This window comes from Rutilus rutilus, assembly GCF_951802725.1.
Source record: "Rutilus rutilus genome assembly, chromosome: 13".
NCBI lineage: Eukaryota > Metazoa > Chordata > Actinopteri > Cypriniformes > Leuciscidae > Rutilus > Rutilus rutilus.
The window spans coordinates 11470359-11493279 of NC_140218.1; the positions used below are offsets into that span (position 1 = coordinate 11470359).

At 38.9% G+C, this 22921-nt stretch overlaps 1 protein-coding gene across 10 annotated transcripts in view; it reads right to left on the minus strand.

Moving 5' to 3' along the window:
- LOC311302768 (ensconsin-like) overlaps positions 1–22921 on the minus strand; it is a 53097-nt gene that overhangs the window by 28517 nt on the left and 1659 nt on the right. The window contains exon 1 of one of the 10 annotated variants that reach the window (XM_084428815.1): positions 9843–10172. The exons of 7 other annotated variants lie outside the window; for them this stretch is intronic. In XM_084428815.1, coding sequence (XP_084284941.1) covers positions 9843–9858 — 16 coding nt within the window. In that variant the 5' untranslated portion in view covers positions 9859–10172. Of the gene's footprint in view, positions 1–9842; positions 10173–22921 lie in introns of those variants that run through there. 2 more of the 10 variants (XM_084428818.1, XM_084428810.1) reach the window with 2 other exon arrangements.

Genomic DNA, 22921 nt, shown 5'->3' on the forward strand with positions numbered 1-22921 from the left:
TCGTTTAATCCAAACTTGTAATACAGAAATTGCAGGCACAATGTTCCTCAATTCCGTTGAGGTTAGGCATCTGACATCTCCCAAATAATACTTTTGGAAATGAGGCACATTTCTGTAGCAATCATGAGATTAAAAAGTCATCGGACTTAAAATAATTGGTTTTCAATTTATTATACTTTAAATTATCATTTATTTCTGTGATGCAAAGCTGAATTTCCAGGATCATTACTGCAGTCTATCACATGATCCTTTAGAAATCATTCTAATATGATGATTCATTATCAAAGTTGGAAACAGTTCTGCTGCTTAATATTTTTTCATAACCTGTGATACTTTTTTAGGATACTTTGATGAATAATAATAAAAAAAAAGCAGCAAATGTTTTAAAAATAGAAATCTTTTGTAACAACAATATACACTACTGGTCAGTAATTTGGGGTCAGTATTTTTTTTCTTTCTTTTTTTGAAATAAATCAATACTTTTATTCAGCAAGGATGTGTTAAATTGATAAAAAGACTGATAGTAAAGAAGATTTATATTATTAGAATTTTTTTTTTTTTTTTTTTATAAATGCAGTTCTTTTTAACCTTTTATTCATCAAATATATTAGGCAGCAGAACTGTTTCCAACACTCATAATAAATCAGAATATTAGAATGATTTCTAAAGGATCATGTGATAGACTGGATGTCACATGTGACACTGATAGACTAGAGTAATGATCCTGAAAATTCAGCTTTGCGTCACAGAAATAAATGAAATTTAAAGTATAATAAATTGAAAACCAATTATTTTAAATTGTAATAATATATCACAATATTACATTTTTTTCTGTATTTTTGATCAAATAAATGCAGGCTTGATGAGCAGAAGAAACTTCTTTCAAAAACATTAAAATTAGTAATGTTTCCAAACCTTTGGTCTGTACTGTATATATCGTGATATGCATTTCGCAACAGCTTGCAATAACTGGGGTCATGAACAAAAAACAAAGAGAAAATCACTCACTGCTCTTGGCTGAATAACTTCTGTAGCTTTAATAAGAATCAGTATATATTTAATACATACGGTGAAAACTAAGCAGTGTTTTATTTTTATATTTGATTATTCAGTTTCTGTTGTTAAATAAACCTAATGAAGGCTTTCCTGAAACCCTAAACCCTGTGGTTTACACTGATGTTAAAATAACACTTCTTATGCCGCAGTAAAACACTGCTGTTCACTTTCAGAAGTTGTAGGGATGTTTTCTTGTCAAAAAAAGAATGTGAAATGTAAATATATTTTAAAGATAATTTAAGTTTATTTTACACCCTTTAAAGGAGAACTCCGGTCAATTTTAACATTGAGCTCATTTTTTTGTACATTTGGAGTGCTGTCAATACAGAGAACAACGACAAAAATCGGTGTTGCCTACACAGAGTTATTCTATTTTTAAAATTTGCACCCTATTGACTTCAATGGGGCAAGTAGTAAGCCTCTTTTTAGCCTCTTAACATCCTTTAAGTGTCATTACAAGTGCACAGAAAATGTGAGTGATTCCTTCCGAGTAAACACGGGTGGATCTGACTGCAGTAGATGTTAGAAATATTAATAAAAATGAAGTTAATTCAGCCAGCGCTCATACCTTTGTTTACATCCTGTTTTCGGTGGAAGGCCATAGTAATCGATTGTCGATTTCACGCGCATAGGTTTAGTACCTATGATCACGCGCGTGAACCCTATTGAAGTCAATAGGGTGCAAATTTTAAAAATAGAATAACTCGGTGTAGGCAACACCGATTTTTGTCGTTGTTCTCTGTATTGACAGCACTCCAAATGTACAAAAAAATGAGCTCAATGTTAAAATTGACCGGAGTTCTCCTTTAAGCATTATCGTATCGCGTATCGAATATCGCATTATTTAATGAGTTATCGCATATCACGTTTTTCTTCAATATCGCGCAGCCTTAAAAGGAAGATTCAATGGCAAAAAAGAAAAGTATTGCCATCCTTTACATGACATCACCCTAGTGGTGAAACTTTGTTTTAAAAAGTGGGTGGGACAGGTGGGGAACTCAATGCTAAATCATAAAACAGATGTATGTACAATAAAATTATGATGTCCAGCAATCGATTTAAACAGTACATTGATTGGGTTTAATTAGTCGTTTAATGAGGCCTATTATATGTTGATCCGACTATATTAAGCGTGTATTTAAATGGTCCAGGGGTAGAACTTTTGCCAAGCGTGTCAGAGGTTCTGGGTTCTAATCCGCACTCGTATAGGTTTTTTTTCTTTTTTTTCATCATCAAAACCGATTATGTTTATCAGTGGTTGTATATCAGGCAGGGACACGTTTGTGTGCATTTTGTTTTGTAATATCACCGGAACGAATAGAGAGTCTCCACAACGGATTGAAGCGCACGTCCGAGTGAAGACAGTATCAGCGCCACTGATCGCAGCGGCAACAAGCACTTTGATCACTTGATTTAAAAAACAAAACATTTCAGCTCTAGATCGCCTCTTATTTAACAAACGAGCGAAATGAATGCTCTGCTAGTTAACTGGAGATGTTTTGTTTATTTGTATTGGTACATTTGTGCCACGAGATGTTTCAAAAGTGGTGGGGACAATATCGACCTTAGCAAAAAGTGGTGGGGACATGTCCCACCCGTCCCACCCGCAAATTACACCTATGCATCACCCACATAATAGCATGTATTATGGCTCCCACAAATACTGATCTTTAAAGAGTGCTACCCATAATTCCACTGTGGGGGAGGAGGGGATAAACAAGCTATGGGCAGATGGTGCGTCTAGACGAGGGGGGAATGGATAAAGGACAAAAACAATCACAACAAGCAAAGACATAAGTCACTGCATTTTAGCAAAAGTCACTGACGACCATTGGCCAAAAACAAAAACACCCTATTCTACATAATACTCGAAATACACAGGAAACCATGAAGAGTTCATTGACAAAAATGGAATTTATTGAATGCCAGAATTTGGCAAATTTTGGATGAATAAATTAAAAGTAGGGCTGAACAATTAATCGAATCGTGATCTGTAAATATTAAATTGCAAAAAGCTATTTAAAAATGAATGTCCGGTAGGGGTGCAACGATCTGGACTCACGGTTCAGCAAGCATGTGACTCGCGGATTAACTGCTAAGTTTAACCAGCATAGAGTGAAACTCTATCATTTGGATGTGTTTTTTCTTGCCAATTTACACATTCAAACGATTTTAAATACAGAAGAAGAGGTAAAAATCGGGACTCGGGCGCTGTAATCTCTGTGCACAGCCGCACACACTCGAAGCGCGCGCACACAGAGATAAAGATGCGTTTCAGACAGCGCTCGAACACCGAATTGATTCCTCTTTCACGTCTATCCGCGCTTAAACGGACACAAAATGATGTCAAAACACCCGTCTCAACAAGTATTCTCTCGGTTATGTCATTAGTGAACAGTTGAGAAAAAGAAACCGGATGTGTATCAGTATATTCGGTCCGTGCATTCGGTCTTAAAGTGACAGCAGCCTAATATTCCTGCTGTTGTCTGTGTCATTAATGTTTATCAAATAAAATAATACAGCTTTAACAAAGATGAACCTATATTTAATTTCTACAGTAAAAATAGTGTTATTTTACATTTAGGCCTAACTATGAAATTTCTATACCTGAATTCCTGAATACTTTGTTATGTAAGCTTGTAATTTTTATATTTGTTCTTATTTTATTACTGACTGTTCACTTGTCTTTAATAATGTTTGAACTTTATTAGTTAGGCTAGTAGTTTTAGCTGTGGTATCAAAGTACTTAAAATGAACTTTAAGTAATAAATGAAAAGAAAAGCCCCCCCCCCCTTTTTTTTTTTTTTTTTTTTTTTTTTTTTGCTGATCCAAAAAATGATTTGATCCATAACTCAAAAACCATAAAAATGATCAGAACTGTGAGTTTTGTGATCCGTTGCACCACTAATGTTCGGTGTGTCTCTGAATTCATGAACTGCCTAGCTTGTTATGCGTTGGAGCAGAGCCATTGTGATATTATTCAATCTATTTCCGTGTGCGATCCCTGAGGAGGCGACGGCCGGCACTTGCTCTAGATTTCAGGACAATGTTGCTCCTGATTTATCCCAGGCCAAACTCCGTCCGACCCAATTTACCCACTTACCGAAAACGCAGGATATCACCTTTCTGAGACAAACAATGGGCAAGGTCTCAAATGATTACTGAGGGCAATTTCTGAAATCATTATATTCCAGAAAAAGGGACATTGATGAATTTCTTCATTGTTTCATATTTCAGTCAGTCAGAATACACTCAGTTTCTACCAGCCCTGAACAGACACACACAGACTTCAATACTACAGTTATACAATCTAATCTAGAGTCATCAGTTCTCTACTGAGACTTATTAAAACGCAGAATACAGGTTTATAAATCCCTAAGAGAATGTAAAGCCAAAAAATGAGTCTGTGTGCGTGCGTGTGTGTGTGTGTGTGGCAGCGGCTCATTACTTATCGGTGAGGGAGACCCAGTGGTGTTTAACCTAGAAAATACCTGACAGTGAATCATAAGCCCAGATGCCCAAGTGAAATGGACACTTCATGCTCCAACATATTGTGCTGCGCTACTTGCAAAAGACAATCCTAAACACATATCCTACATCGCTGCACCTTAAATGGTTTGATCTTTGTTGAATGCCTCTAACGGAAGCCAAACGAGACTGAAATCATCCGATACGTGCGCCATCTAAACAAACCTCAGGCTATTGTGGTGGTGAAACTTTAACATGACACCTGTGGGGTGTGTTTGTGTGAACAGCTGATTTTGCCTTGATGTAGCTCGCTAGTAAAGGCTTTTCACTTGACACATAGCATTTACTCAAATGCCCAAGGGGTGCAAAAACAATCAAATCTCAGAACGAAGTCAATGTTATCTAGTCTATACATTCTTTTGAGATGACAAAAGATAGGCTACATAGTTACAATCACATCTTTCCTCTCGAGATTAGACACAAAATGCCTGAACTGAGCCCCTTTCCAGCAGGTTTTGGACTCTCCTTTTAGCATTTTCTCTCCATTCCTGCACAGAACATACCAGCTCATGAAACTTTGGTCTGAGGCCCATGCCTGATTAGCTTACTAATCTGTGTCCTGAATGCAGGGCTGAACAGGCTGGTTAAGTATATAGTGACGGCAGAACAGAACAAACAGAAAGATCCACAGACACCAACCATCTACAGCAGCAAACAGCATTAATGAAATCATCATCTTGAGGTAGTTACACAAACCTTTGAACGATTGTTTAGACAACAAATACGCAGAATGATAATGATGAACAGGGCTCAAGATATGACGACATACAGGCTTTTAGGGGTGGTATATTTACATACCGTAATATGCAAAATCTCGAATGAGACACTGGTAGAGTCAGGGTAACCCTAACCTAACCCTAGACTCTAACCCATAGAGTCAATGTGCGCTGGACTCTACACTTCTTGGACTTTGACTTACAGGCTTTGTTTAGCTAGTTAGTATCTCATAGGTTTGACGATATACTGTACATATACAAAGTAACAGCCAAATTAATCACTTTTTTCTTTTTCTTTTTTATTCACAAAAAATGTAGTTGTAGTCTCCCTTCAGGCTCTCTGATAATCAAATAAGAACAAACAGACAGATATGCAAACTAAAACACAAATACAGGAACACATCCGGTGTGACACTCTATAGCAATAGTCTTGTTTTCTACTCTTGTCAAGGTTGTTCATCTTGGCTCCTCTGTGAACGGTTTCCATGCCAGTGTGTGTAGCGAAGCAGAACTGCTGGAGTCAGAGTGAAGCTGAGGTCCGAAGACAAAGCATCAGATAAATACTATGTAAATCAGGAGACTGCTTTTGATACACAAGATAATATATAAAGGGAGGAAGAGAAAGAAATACCTGTTAAAACCAAACGCTTGTTTACCAGCTTACTAGACAACATTGAATGTGCTGCAAAATGAGATGGAAAACATCCCAATTTGCACACAATCCATCCGAAATAATATCTGAGATTAGGATTAATGCATCACAAATAACAGTGTGCTGAACGTAGCATTGCAAAGGAATATGGAGTCCAGGAGCGTCTCCCAGGTGTTAGATGATACGACTTTAAGGGCAAAGGTCAGAGTTGAGCCTAGTGTCGCTGAACTTGAGTTCACTTGTTTGTGAGCAGACAGACTCTGAAATCAAATGCAACCAATAACATGTCTTCTAGTCGGCACATATTTAATCCGGGTAAATGGCAAACATCTTCATGCTTTAACTAAATTTGAATTATTATACTAATTTTTTTATTATATTATATATATTTATAGGGCTGGGCGATATGGCCAAAAATCATATCTCTGTATTTTTTGGTTGAATGGCGGTATATGGTATCTATCTATCTATCTATCTATCTATCTATCTATCTATCTATCTATCTATCTATCTATATCTATATATATATTTTCAAAACATTTCTACTTGGATTAAAAGAAAATATCTGTATTTATTGTTTTATTTCACATCCTACCCAGTGTTGTCCTACAAACAATGTTCATATTGAAGGCTATGAAAACAAATATAGTAAACCATGTAGGCTCTGGTATATTATGTGCAAAATCACATTACATTCTAACATTGTAACATTTATTATTAAATTCACTACACTAAAAATAAAAATAAATACAATCAAAAGCACAGACTAATTAACCTACATTTGATTACCCCATTACAATAGTCACCTTAGAGTTACTGCTATCATACAAATTCACTTACTTGTAGGTTTAAAATTCAACATATGGCACATTTATTGTCCAACAACAAATATTTTAGCAATATGTATATTTTAGTCAGAATTATTTTGCTCCTATTCTATTGCGCTCCGTCAGAGCATCTGACGGGGCAAGCCGCTTTAAACTATACGCGTTTTATCTTACCAGTTATTTTAAAGCCCTTAATATAAAGCATGGCTCATGTTTAGGACAAATAGGATGATGCACTTTCCCCGCATCAGCTATTTTTCAGATGCACTGTGTGGTAAGGACACAATTTAACAAAACAATATAAATGCAAAATTAGAATTCATGAATATGTAACGGTAGGCTATTCACGGTATAGCAAAACCCATATCATTGCACAACATTATACCGGTAGTCACGGTCATACCGATATAGCGCCCACCCCTATATAATTATATTAAAGGGATAGTTCGGCCAAAAATGATATTTAACCCATGATTTACTCACCCTCAAGCTGTTCGAGATGCATGTCAATCTTTTTTCAGACGAACACATTTTCAGTTATTTTAGAAAATGTCTTAGATCTCTCAGTGGTGATAATGTGAAGCTATGGGGTCCACCTCCTTCAAGTCCCAAAATGTGCATGCATCCTTCACAGAAGTAATCCACCCGGCTCCAGGGGGATAAACGAAGGCCTTCTGAGGGTAATCCGTGCGGTTTTGTCGTAAAAATAGACATATTTAAAACTTTATAAACGAAAATAACTAGCTTCCGGTAGCGGTCGACGCGCGTTCACGGAGATGGATGCTGGCGTATGATGTAGGAAGCGTCGTGGCGTAGAACGAGCGTAGAGTTTTGTTTTGCTCTGCTCTCTGGCTGCGCTGTCACGTTCGTTCTACGTCACGACGCTTCCTACGCTACGTCCTACGTCATACGCCAGCATCCATCTCCGTGAAAGCGCGTCGACCGCTACCGGAAGCCAGTTATTTTCGTTTATAAAGTTTTTAATTAATTAATTAATTAATTATTAATTTTATCAAAAATTACTTTTGTGAAGGATGCATGCACATTTTGGGACTTGAAGGAGGTGGACCCCATAGCTTCACATTATAACCACTGAAAGATCTAAGACATTTTCTAAAATAACTGAAAATGTGTTCGTCTGAAAAAAGATTGACATGCATCTCGAACAGCTTGAGGGTGAGTAAATCATGGGTTAAATATCATTTTTGGCCGAGCTATCCCTTTAAGTAAGGGGGAAAAAAGCTTTTGGCTTGTCTCCTGAGGCCACAAAGAGGGTGCAGTGAGCAAAATATTAGTGTACTGCATTAAACAGTTCATTCAAAGTGGCTGCAACTAATGATTATTTGGAAAATCGATCAGGTGGCCGATTTTTGTGTAGATTTTTTTTTGTTAACCTTTTACCATATGTCTTTAGAGTAGGGCTGGGCGATTAATCGAAAAGTAATCGAAATCGACATTCAGAAGAACCTATAATCGATCAAATTTTCCCAGGTCGATTATTTCGATTACTTTCCCTTTAAAACACTACCGCGTGTGGAGTCACGTGACCCCGCTCCCTTACAGTACGTTATTCCGCCGACATGTCGAGCATGGAGAGCTTAATCACTGAGACAACTGAGCAACAAGAGCAGCTTGTACCAAAAAAAAAAACGCAGTCTCTGTCATTTGGAGACATTTTGGCTTCAGTAAGGATGACATCGAACAAAATGAAGTCAGATGTAGACACTGTAGAAAAACAGTTTCGACGTCCAAAGGTAACACCACCACCAATTTGTTCCAGCACTTGGAGCACAATCACGTTACTGATTATGAACAGTGCAAGTGCATGGCTCAAAAAAATCTAAAAGAGACTGACAAGCGCCCAGCAACAAGTGCCTCCGCAAAGCAGATGTCTTTAACACAAGCGTTCACAAATGCCACACAGTATGAGAAGAGTTCAAGAAGATGGAAAGAAATAACTGACAATGTGTGCTTTAATTTAAGTTGTTTAACATTGATGTTCAATAAATAATCATAGTAGATAGTGTGTGTTTCCTTCAATTATTTTAAAATCAAGTAATGCACCCTTCATTAAAAAATCTCTCACTTGTAATATGTGAGCATATTTACTGTAAAAAACTTGTCAGTGAACCATGAGGGCAAAAAAATAAAAAATAAATAAAATAATCGTTCATTAATCGTAATCGAGTTAAAATGTTCAATTAATCGAGATCTTGATTTTAGGCCAAATCGCCCAGCCCTACTTTAGAGTATCGCAATAATATATTATTGTGAGTTCACTATCGTGATATCGAATTGTGACATGAGGGTATCGTTACACCCCTACTGGCAACCCTTCACCTGGAGTCTTAATGAAGAGAGGGAAGAGTTCAGAAGAGACTGGAAGGAGAGTGCAAGGTATCCAAACTGACCAGCTACTGTTGGTGGAGTTATTTAATAAGGAAGTTTAAATTATACACACCTTGTAACCAAGCCTTTAAACAATCATGTCAACAAACACAATCCTGATTCCATCAGGACTTGAGGCACCTTCTGTTTGATTAACGTTAGCAACCAACTCAACTAAACAGTTAAACTTGAACACTTACATGTTTCATTTTTATAAGAAACATACTGCTTCGTTTAGTGATTGAAAGCTCAACCTTAATAACTTCTGTTGTCCTTCATGACCTATACAAGACCAAAGAATCAGTTAACTTCTTTAGCACAGGGGTTTTCAAAGAGGACCTCAAGGTTTAGGTGGTCCACAGAAAACAAATTTTTTTTTAATGCACTTTAACAGCAAAAAAATAACCAAAATATGCATATTCTAAATGAAAAGCATTACAAAAATGTTTTTCAGAAATTATATTGTGAAATTAAAATATCTATGTAAAAGAAAAATAGCCAAATGTTGTTTATGCTTACGATTTGTCCACACACAATATAAATGGGTCTGTATGCATTAATATAGCCTTGCCTTTATATTTTAGGAAGAGTTTCATAATTGGGGGATCTTGGCATTAAAAAGCTTAAACCCCTGCTCTAAGAAACAGTGAACTGCACATCACTGACAGCTCTTACCTTGAATTTCACTCATGGTTTTGGAGAATTTTGGAAAACCCAATGCAAAACTCGTCTACATTGCCAAGGAAGAAATCCTAATCCAATACATCAGACCCAAGCCTCACGCATACACCAAAGTCCAAAGGACGTGACATCCATCACAGGCTGACGAAAATGTGTGTGCTGATTCATTGACAAATAAAAGAGAAGAATATGTGATGGAGACATGGATGAGACTTTCACCACACCCCTTCAATCTGAGACTGATCGAGAGGAGACAGTAGATCCCCCGGTTTGAGCATGTAAAAGTCAGATTACAAATCACAATTGTGTGTGATTGCTGTGTGTGCAGTGCAGAAAAAAAAGCAAGATTAGAGAGAGAGAGAGAGAGAGAGAGAGAGAGAGAGAGAGAGAGAGAGAGAGAGAGAGAGAGATCAGCGATTAGCGTGCAATTCTCCACATGGCACAAGGATAAGTGTGTATGTATGTGTGTGAGTGTGTGTGTTTGAGTGTATTGGAGTGGGAAGGCTCAGAGATCTGAGCAGCTTAGCAGTGGCTAATGCTAAGCTTACAGAGAGAGGAAGAGAGAGCATTACCCTCACCAACCAGTACAAGACAATTCAGAAAAAACGCAATTTAACACTATGGGCCCTATTTTAACGATCTAAGTGCATGGTCTAAAGCGCAAGGCGCAAGTTCACTTAGGGCGTGTCCGAATCCACTTTTGCTAGTTTAACGACGGGAAAAATGGTCTGCCCGCCAGGCGCATGATCTAAAAGGGTTCTCTTAATGAGTAATGGGTGTGTTTTGGGATTTACGTGCGTTAAACCAATCAAAGTCTCATCTCCCATTCCCTTTAAATGCCAGTTGTGCTCGCACCATGGCAGATTCGCTATTTACATGACGGAATTTGATAGTGGAAAGACCGAAGCCGTCTCCAGAGCGCAAACGGATCTGCTCGTGCGCGAGGTTAAAGTGCGCGAGTAGACCATCTACGGGACAAGCCGGATTCCACCATATCTTTATGTACACAATAATAATTTTTTACATTGTCATCCTTTTAATTTTAATATTTGGCATGTTTGTGTGCTGCTGTGCGTCCCTGTGTGTTTAATAAGCAGAGTGTACACGCGTTGTGGACCTGCCTATAGGCGCACATTAATAACGTGTTCTTTAAATAACAAAAAATTATAATAATTACGCCACTGACTTTAGACCAGTTTTCAGTTGGTCAGCGCAGTCTATTTCTGTTACCTCAAAATAGCAACGCGCGAACACACCTCATTTTCAGACCAGCACGCCCATGGGCACAAATGCATTTGCTATTTAAACAACGTGGCGCAGGACGTGAAAATGATAATTACGTCGGGCTGAAACTAGCAAAAAACACTTGCGTCGCGCTTGCCGCTGCATTGCGCCGGGTGTAAGATAGGGCCCTATTCGTTATTCCTATTCGTTATTCGTGTGACAACATCTGCAGAATTTTAAGCCACCAAATATTCGGGCCTCTCAGTTATGACTCATCAAAACAATGTGAAATGACAGTCATTTTGAGTTGGATTTTGACATGGGGATCAATAAAGTAGACCTATCTTTTTGTCTGGCACATTTGAATCTTATGTTGAATGCAGTTTTTCTCTCAGCAAGTGATCAATGACCAGCTTAGACACATTTAGTGCACTGACTAGATTTACTGCCCTTCCTCCCCTGCTAAACAACAGGGTGCTAGTTTATCCATTGAACACTTTGGGAATTGAACAAGAGAGAAACCGTAGCACTAACACAGAATAACAGTACAGAATAAGGCTATGTTTACATTCAATATGGGGTTGACAACTGCATACTAACAAGCGTGATTCTAGAAATGTCCTGTTCATACAACAGCTAACAGAAGTAGCTCAAATACCTGTCCTTTCTCAATTATTGAAAAACTAAAGCTGCACGATTTGGGGAAAGTTGATTAAATTATTAAATAATTTATGAAAATATTATGAAAAAATAAACTATTTTACTGTAAAATATTTAAGTATTTAAGAAAAATAAAATAAAAATAAATGTATTTTACAGTGGAACAATACTAATATTTAGGCCTATGCCTTAATTTAGGCCTACATTTCTTCATTTTCATTTTCAAACATTAACCTTTTATTTTGGCAGAAAACCACTAGCTTCTCTCTTGTTGACAACAGCTGGTTTACAAGTGCTTCTCATTAGAAGTTTTGGAAGATGGTTGGCACATAGCACATGCAGAGATGAGTTCATGTGGAGTACTTTAACTGCATAATGAGCCACACTAGGACTTCACATTGTACTTAACCCCAGGTTATTGTCGTTCTAAACACTGCTTTTAACCCCAGGTAAAGGAATGTTTCACACTTAGCAATGTTTAGCAATGTTTTTTACCTGGGGTTATGAAACGTTAACCCTGTGTTAACCCTGTATTGCGGTGCCAAACTTGTACAGTGTGAAACGATGCGGTGTCAGAATGTTACAGCTAGCAACAGACAAACAATCGAGTACTCATATACGCGTGCTTTGGACAGTCACGAAAACACTGCATTTGTAGGCCATATAAACAGTAAATTCAGCATTTGAGAGTAAAATGCTGACTGAAACTGTGACAATTTGAGTGAAGAAGAGACCGTTTCATTCTTATCTTTATATTCCGAAATGCCCATTCAGATTAAACCTCGGCAATACTAGGATGCGCAATGCTATAACTTTTATGCAAACAGGTCACGTGCTGCAATAAATGACACTGACACCGCAAATAAGCAAATAAGAACAATAACCCAGGGTTAGGAATGTATAGTGTGAAACGTCAGTTTACGAATATCCCGGATTAATTGATAACCCCAGGTAAATTATGAACATTGTGAAACGTGAGGCAGGATAACCCAGGATTTCATTTACCTGGGGTTTAGAATGACCCAGGGTTAACTATTTCAAAAGCCCTTCTGAGACACTGGAAACAAAAACAAACAAAGCCAAGCTTCACTCCACACGCAGCACATGCAGGCTATTAATTTAATGCACATTGTAGCCTTTGTGATTTGTTAATCACATATCAAAATTTCAGCTTTATTTAGCCTAAGTGTAAGTGTTTGTAATGTCTAGAGCAGTGGTTCTCAACCGGGGGCCGGGGTCCACTAGGGGGCCTCAGAAAACTAGCAAGGGGCCCTCAAAATGACTTATACTACAACTAAAAATCAATTTCTAATTTGTATTCACCCCGTCAACAACTGTATTGTTTTGTTTTTTCTTTTCAGAACCAGTGTTCCCACTGTCTTGAAAAACCTTCATAAATGAGGTAGGCAAATTTTAAACGTGATTTCCATAGACCTGGAAAAGTCAAGTTAACTAGATGTACCGCATGGCGGTACAAAATATGACCTCCGCTCAGGCCTGCACTGGCTTTCCACAAAAATAAATGACGTGGAGCAATTTGGCTGTATTGCGTGTTTATGTATATACCTAAAAAAAGTAGTAGTATGTGCAGGTCTGTCTGTGTGTGTGTGTGTGTATGTGTGTGTGTTTGTGTGTGCGCATGTGTGTTTGTGTGTGTGTGTCTGTGCATGTGGATTTGTATGCAGGGGTGCAAACACATGTATGGTCAAAAAAGAGAGAGGTAATCGAAGCCCTCGTCCCGCGGCAAATATCCATACTACATTGCCACCATCCCCAACCCACCCCTATAGGCACATAGAGTCAAATGAAATTTAGAAAAACTATCTTGCACTTCTTCTTCTTCTTGCTTTACTGCTACTTCCTGAAAACAATTTCACCTGATGATTTGATTAGCTCTTTTTGTAAAGAATTAATAATTCTAGGATGATTGGGGTAATTGTGTAGGGTAGGCCTAGTGCATCTGCATAGAAACTAATAAACAAAATACAAATATAAATACAATAAAACACAAATACACGAGAAATAAAGCAGTGCTTTATGTTTTTCAGGTAAATTAACTGTATTAAGTATTAATACAGTTTACCTTTTGACAAAACGTGATTTTTCTCTTTCTCTTTTGTTGTTTGATTAACTTTGGTGACACAAACAGCTATATTGGGTGCTGTCCCTTTAAGACGAATGCACGTATCTAATACCGGTAATTAAGTTTTATTTTGACTGCGTTTACGGGGAAACTCGTTGAGACGGACACTGGCTTATTTTTTCGTGCACGTCTGTTCAAACACAAATAGATAAGAAAGAAAAGGGAATTCGGTGTTCACGAACTTCACGTGCTGTCTGCGACTGCGTGGCTCTGTGCGCCGACAGACCATCTACATTTGGATGTTAAACATAATATATATAGCCTGATACAGCAAAGACAACGTCGGCAGTATTGACGGCAAAATAGGCTACAGAATATTTCGTTCTGTAGGCCTATTGACAGGGGCAATATTTGAAAATCGATAATTAGGCCTATTTTTTAAATTACAATTATATATGCATTTGTCAAAACCGAGAAACTTTCAAGCATCAAAATGTAATTTATTAATATGTATTTGCGCCTTCTATTTTGTCTGAAAACTTCCAACACTCGTGCGTGTCGCGTGAAAAATAGGCGTCGGTTGCGGTTCTATTTCTAGCACGCGGTTTCGGCGCGGCTCGAGAAGTGTGCATGTCACGCAGGCATTGTGCTCTAACACAAGCTTTAACCAGTTAACATGAGAGCCGACATAAAAACGGACACTCCACGCCACGCAGAGAGAAATGTGATGCAGCGGCAGATCCAGAGTGAGACAGAAACACGTTTGCGCACATACTGCTGGTTTGGCGCGCAGTGTTCTGATTCGCTTATTTCCTATTTACTTGTTGGTGGACGCAATCCAGAATTACTGTTGGTTAAATTCTAATCAGATATAATATATATAGATATAAATTATAATCAGACCCTCTCAAACCATCAGACCCCCCCCCCCCCCCCCCCTCCTAAAAAAACCTCTTCGGATCTGCACGATTCACACAAGTCATCCAAACTGACGTGAAAAAAGCGGGAGGCGCCGAAAAGCGCGCTGTTTGTACCCCTGTGTATGTGTGTGTATGGGTGTGTGTATGGGTGTGTGTCTGTGCGTGTGTATGGGTGTGTGTCTGTGTCTGTGCGTGTGGATGTCAGTGTGTGTGCATGTTTGCGTTTGTTTGTATTCCTGCATGTGTGTGTGTGACAGTATCATCCTAAACCAGCAACCCTTCGCTCAACAGCACCATCTACAGGCCGATGAGTGTACAGTCACTAAATGTGCACATAAATGAATTTATTTTATACCCCCCCATGGATGAAATTCTACGAAACTTAGCATACCCCCAGAGGATGTCAAGTTAATCATACACATGAAATATGGTGCAGTTCTGAACATCTCCACTGAAGATAGGGGCGATTAAAGCAGAATAATATTGCATTTTCATTTTTTATGGGAGGGGCGCAAATCACAAATGAGTGATTATGGGCTAGGTTGATGTGGGCCCTTAAGACCAACATACCATAAAAATTTCTTCATCCTCGGTTCCACGGTTCAAGTAGTTATTTAGGAAAAACTGCATTTTTTGGGTTTGGGGGGGCCCAGCGCGGGGGGGGGGGAGTGGCCACCGGGGACCAAACGAAATTTTTCCGTAAAAGTCTAGTGGGGCTACATGCCCACCAAATTTCATGTTCCCCGGTGTTTCGGTGTCCCTGGTATCGTTGACGGAAAATTCAGTAGATTGACGGGAAAAAAAAACTAAAAAACTTTGACAATCGATTATGGGCTAGGTTGATGTGGGCCCTTAAGACCAACATACTTTGCAAATTTCTTCATCCTCGGTTCCACGGTTCAAGTAGTTATTTAGGAAAAACTGCATTTTTTGGGTTTGGGGGGGCCCAGCGCGGGGGGGGGGGTGGCCCCCAGGGACCAAACGAAATTTTTCCGTAAAAGTCTAGTGGGGCTACATGCTCACCAAATTTCATGTTCCCCGGTGTTTCTGTGTCCCTGGTATCGTTGACGGAAAATTCAGTAGATTGACAAAAAAAAAAAAAAAAAAAACCTTTAACAATCCCTATATGACCGCTTTCGCTAGCTACGCTAGCGGCGGTCATAATTAGTAAAATCTTATTTTTGTGAATTTACTATATATATATTTGACAAATTTTCCTAGGTTTTAATATCTATAAAAATTTAGTACACATATTTTTTAAACATCCTTATCCAGTAAATCACAAATAACCGGAAAACTCATGTTGCCTTCAAATATTATTGTGGACAACGGAGACGAAAGGGTTGAGAGTCACTCACTCGAGCACCAGAAGCATTAGCTCCAGTGAGGCAGCAGCGTTTTGAGATCTGAGGGATTTTTGACCCAGCTGAGCCACACTGCACAGTCTTGTGACCAAAATCAGAGCATGTGAAGAGTCATTCCTCATAGGTTGAAGAGCTAACATCCACATGCACTTGTGTTTGATTTACATTTTAAATGTGAGGTGGTTTAGGCTAATTGTCATTAGAAAGCTTACGTGATTCTTCTATAAAAAGAGATCGGTCATTTCAGATTTAGAAATGTAAATATTGAATACTGCCATTAATCTACATCCATAATTATTACTACATACAGCTTTTAGTCTGAACAGCATCCACCTTTATGTTGAGCCTTCCAGTCAGCTAACCGAGCTGCTGTTTACATTCCTCCTACCGGTGGTCATGTGACCCACCCACAGCCTAGGACATCCAGTCCAACTTGACAGTCATCTGCCACTGTGGCGACAATGGGTGGGGCAAAACAGCCACACCTAACAAAAAAAAAAAAGAGAGCAAAAATCTTTTCCTAATCAGTCGAAGTGGTGCTGAAACACTAGACACTCAAAATGGATATATGTGTTTTTCGCCTCTTCAGTGTAATAGATATGATGTTAACGCTCACCATAGACTGACATCATTTTCTGTACTCACAAAACTAACAATGATATTTGTGTATGTGCACAGATACTAGCAGAAATTAGCTTACAAGGATACTAAAAAACCTAATATTAACTAAGTAAAAAAAAAAAAAAACATTTTAATATAAACAAAGCATTTTTGTATTTAGGTCAAACGCATGAGTGGTTAAGAGCAAAGGGTGTGTCTCAATCTCAAAGCCTTGTGAGCCGCCTAACTAGACTGCCATTTTAAGCTTCACATCTTTGATGTCCACAACTGCTGTCTCGGCTGGTAGCTCACTTAGTTTTGACACACAGCCATAGACTAAAAGAAATGCCAATGCAGACCGACACAAAACATTAGCAAATGAGTATTAAAGGCCACACTTTCATTACGCACATCATTCAGGGCTCTAAAATGAGGTTGTCCTGAATTCTCAAGAGATTTTGAATTGTATGCACTTTGTATGGTTTTCATCGAGACTAAAATTTATAGAGATTATTTAGATGATAAAGGTTAAAGTTTCACCATTTTAAATCACCTTTTAGTTTTTGTGCACTTTTACAATAGTGACAAGTACATTTAAAAGATATATTCCATGTAGTCTCTCAAAATAACAAACAAATGTACTATTTATATATAATTTATCATCATAAGTTTAATTAAGCATAATAAAATATAATAAATATTCACACATCTTTAACCCTGCACTTCAATGCCGTTATCTGATCCTACCAACCAGTTCAAAGTCAAACACTTGTTAACTTTTAACAACAAAAGCTGATACCAAAACATGCAATCAAACCATCTTAATAGGCCAATTATTAGCTTAGCACCCCTGAGAGCAAAACCCCAGAGAGACTTGTATCAGCTTTTTTAATCTTTCCTACCCTGACCTCCCACATACCTCCTCCTTTCCTGCGTCTCTTGCGACTGCGCTGTCCCTCCTCTTCCTCAGCGATGGTGGAGAGAGACGGGATAGCCGATCTACAAGCCCCCCTTCTCATCCTGAGGGGGGCCGGCATTCTCCCCTCTTCTCCTCTCTCTCTCAGTACTCAGTGCTGCTAACAGCTAACACCCCACACATCTCCTCTGAATCTTCTCGGATAATACAGCATGCAGTGGGGAAGAGTGACAGACACAGTAAAAGCTGCAAGATGCGGCAAGACAGATTGAAAGGAAAGGGAGAGATGAGCCAAAACTCCAGTGCAGCCCAGCTTACTGACGCTCCTGTAATCCACAGAAACGGCCGGCTCTCTTCCTCCTTAAGCCTGAGAGACACGACTGCTCCAGTTGCTGATGCTGATGCTGCCACTGTCTCTCTACAGGTCTGTCTCGCCCTCTCTCTCTCTCTCTCTCTCTCGCTCTCTCTCAGGCCCTTGTAGAGAAAGTAACACAGACTGACAAATACACTGAAACACTGCCTTACACACGCACGCAGCTCTCTGTTTCCTACTGAAATATTCAGTATGAAGACCAGCAAGGTGATCCAGCCGATTAACGGACACCATGACAGCTATGGCACACAGAATAGTAAAGGTGCTCCGAACGGGATTTTTGGGTCCAATCAATGATTACCAATCCCTGGAAGCAGTATTGGCCGATACCGATCACTAAAATAAATAATAGGCCAACTATTCTTAACACCAACGTATTTTGAGTACATACAAAATAAGAGATTATCATGAATTGGCAACTCTTTATTTATTGGCAAGCAACATGTGTAATATATTCCATTCCCTTTCTTTGAGGTGATTATACAGCTTAGAGCTTAACAAATATAGCCTAGCATTCCTGTAAAATTATTATTGATAATAATAATAAAAATAATAATAATAATAATAATAATAACAGAACAGACTTTATCAACAGACAGTAATCAAATGTAAAACAACACTGCATAGGCTTCACTGTATAAAGTAAATATAGCCTAGATTAACCCTAGGCTACTAAATAGCAGCGAGTGATTTTTTTTTAAGTCAATCAGTCAAAATCCGATTTTTGTGCATATCCGATTGAAATCAGATCAGAATTAGCTATAATTAGCTACAAAAAGTGACATGAAATGTAAAAATCCGTGTAAAAATGTGGTTTGAAATCCTATTCAAATCGTAATACTGGAAATCAGTTTCAGTCTGACCACTCTGATCGGATTTCGCGTGGTTTGTGTGACTTACTTACGACACGTAAAATGTAAACGTCAGACTTTGTTATAGTAAGCATGCTGAAAGTCGCTGCCGAAACAATGCTGTGTCGTTGCAAAATGCCGGACGAGCAGAAAATGACAATATAACGGAGACATATTTTGAAACAGGTGGAGCCGACAGCGTGGAAACAGTCGTGTGCACGGCTACACAGACATTATCATGTTGTAAAATTTAAATAAGACAACATCTCGATTGCAAACCCCTCCATGTTGCGGTTGTTGTTGTTTTTGCCGTATACCTACCAACGCAACGCCATTGCCATAGAAACCAATGCAGATATTCCGGAAAACGAAAGAGCAGCATGGACACACAAATCGGATCTGAACAGTTGGTCAAAGCGAAATGTAAAAGCGCCTATTTAAGCGAAGTACTGTTTTGTTGTTGTGTTATTCATTAAGAATAATAGGCTAATGAACTCACCATTCAAGCAATCCGCCCCTAAATTGGCACTAATTTGAAAGCGAAACTAAAATGCGCACGGCCGCACGTGTCCACGGGTGCGGAGCGAGCAGAACAGAACTGAAAACGCTCGCTCTGCTCCACACCATTATGAATGCCCGTGTGGGCCTGCGCATTTAAAGGGATACTCCACTTTTTTTTGGAAATAGGCTCATTTTACAGCTCCCCCAGAGTTAAACAGTTGAGTTTTACCGTTTTCGAATCCACTCAGCCGAACTCCGGGTCTGGCGGTACCACTTTTAGCATAGCTTAGCATAGATCATTGAATCGGACAAGACCATTAGCATCTCTCTCAAAAAAATGTACCATGGGTGAAGCAGGCGTAATGATATGACGCAGTGCCTGAAAATAGTCCCCAGCTCGGTAACTTCCAACGTGACCGGGACTAAGTTTGTCTAACCTATTAGACCTATTTTCAGGCGCTGCGTCATATCATTACGCCTGCTGGACTCATGGTACGGCAGCAAAGTTTCTTGATTATTACGCAGGAATGAGAGTATAGTTCCTAGCCATATCAGCCTAGAAAATCGCAACTTTTCATTTTCCGTCGGTCTTAGTACACGATGTAACTACAGAAGAGTCAAGTTTTAAATAGGAAAAAATATCGAAACTCTTTGGTCATTTTTTTGAGAGAGATGCTAATGGTCCTGTCCGATTCAATGATCTATGCTAAAAGTGGTACCGCCAGACCCGGAGATCGGCTGAATGGATTCGAAAACGGTAAAACTCAACTGTTTAACTCTGGGGGAGTGGTAAAATGAGCCTATTTCCAAAAAAAGTGGAGTATCCCTTTAACTTTCGCCTTCAGATTACTAGCGATTTAAAAGCCCCCAGTGTTCTCACACATCGATTAACCGGTGGGAAAATATCCTCACCATCACATCCCTAATACTCACTAAGATGGGGAATTTTAACATATTTCTGTGTGCAAGCATTTAATAGTTTAGGCGAGAAGAGAACCTGAAGATCAAAGCTCACTTTGCACGCACAGAAAGCCGCTTGAGGAACAGTTCACTTTCACGGCTTAATGCGATGTCTCCGCTCTCCGCAAAGATTTAAATTTATTGTCATTTTCAGAAACATGGTAAAAGTGCCAGATCACTGAATATAGTGAAGCAATTTTAGATGTGCATAGAAAAATTGTCTCACGAGTTCTGCGTCATCTGATCAGCCTTTATAGAGACCACAAATCAAACTATATAAAGCTATTATCGGCCGATAACGGTCGGTGCCCAATCGATCGGAGCACCCTTACAGAGTAGTGGGATAAAATGGACTGGAAAGAGATGAATTATAGCCCAATGAAATAATAATTTTGCCCACGGAAATCAAACAACGGTAAATCCTAACACACCATAAGACAGTCTTCCCACCTCATATGTTCACAAACAAATACACAGACTAGGGATATCCAACAGAAAGCTGCTTGTTTTGAAAGTGACTTCTTTGTGAGCTGTGCTTCATACAATGGACCTTTCTGCCAGCAAAAGTTTGCCAATATGCCGCTAATGTGACCGCACCTTTAGCAGTGAGAAGAAGTGTGTTTTACATTGTACTTTAAACACTAGATGCGGCTCACATATGCCCTCAAACAAATGATGCTCAAACTAGGGATGGGTCGGGATGATCGCCTAGTCATCTAACAGTGTTTGAACATCAAAAGAGCTGCGAGTTTGCTCAAATTGAATGTGATGAGTCAAAAGGATTGGGGACGACAACATCCTTCCATTGTGTTGTATTTGCTGGCTGCATGCAAATCCAAAACAGTCTGATTCACAAACAAACGACTAATGAGCCAGGTCTTTTTGTTTGTTTGTTTGTTTATTAGATAGACATTTGTATAAAATACCAATTTTAATGAATTGGAAAAGTTATGTTTTTTTGAATCAGTCTAAAAAAATACTGAATCCATCAGACAAGTTATTGCTCGTGTCCCACTCTTTACTGCCAGTGGATAAGGGCATGTGTGTTTATGAATGAGAAACAGCTGATAGTCAGTTTACAGCCAACAGGTGAATGACACGTAAAGATCATCAACCTACGACCTACTGCAAACTGAAAGCATCATATATAACTCTCACACACAAACACAAAAACATTTTTGTATGCTACAGCAATCTGATAATTTTTTCCCACACACTTAACAGTGCACAGTCGACTACAACCACTATAAATCGCAAATGTACTCTTTAATCCACTATACCACCAATATAAATAAGGCTATTATACATAAATTCTACACACAATTATTCCCACATATTCTGTTAACAAACTCATGTGTGATATATGGTATTTAACATATCGACACTTAACATGCACTATAGCACAAATCTTCAATGCATGTTGCACGAATAAGCCAATACCTGCTAAACGTTTGTGTACCGAATCCATAAAACTGCATAAGCAAACAGATTCGTGTAATTATTGCCCATCCACCTTTACTGGCAAACATTAAATACAGTATTCAAACGCTGAAAGTGAGATTAACAGCTTTTGATGAACTGCGTGGCCATTTCAGATTAGATCTGGTAGCACTGAGAATGCATTTATACTCATGTGTCATTTATTCACGTTGCTTACTGTCCTGAGCAAATAAATGCAAAAAAATGTGCATTAAGCAATCATAAATGGAAAGGTCTGATTCATTTAGATGCTAACTCATTCACATATTCAGAGAGGGGGGGGGGGGGGGGGAGATACAATTAGCATAGCTACAATGAAGCCGACATCAGAGCTCCTCATAGAAAAGGATGCAGCATCATCTACACCTCATGTTTCAGTCATATTACAAAAACAATTGATTCCATTATGCCCTAATACACTAGCCTGGGTTTCCCCATGTTGCCTTGCGCGCTGCGCGATTTTATTCACGCTGCTAGGCAGCCTGGACACCATGGACCAGATGATCCCCTCAAAAAGGGAACCAATCACAGAACGGCGAAGGAGCAGCAAGACGATGACGACGTCTATGCGACACACCGAAGCAGTTTGTTTATATCTATGGATCCAACATGGCAGCAGACGCGAAGTTACCTTTCGATGCAGCCTTAGATAGTGTTAAGTAGTTTAGTCGCTGAACGCCATCGTGTACACATAAATCTCTGACCCATCGTCTTCTTCCTCGTCGAAATTCTGTCGCTCTACATACGTCATCTGGTATAATTGAAACGATTGGCTATGAGCTACGTACAGGCGCATTTGATAGACATTCGTTGCGCCCAATAAACGGCTCTGGGCATTCGTAAACCACGCCTCAAATACGAGAAAATGAACATGTGGTTCCCAGACCACGTCTCAATGAGACGAGGTCTGACGTTAGCCAGGCTACTAACACACAATATTTACTAGAAATTTACTTAAAAACATCGGAAACTATAAATTGTATACACAAGGGAAGGGATAGTTAGTGTTAGGATAATTTTCATTTTGAGGTGAACTATGATTTACTCACTCTCAAGCCATCCTTGGAGTATATTACCTTCCACCAAACACAATCTGAGTTATATTAAGTAATATACTGGCTCTTCCTAGCTTTATAATGGGA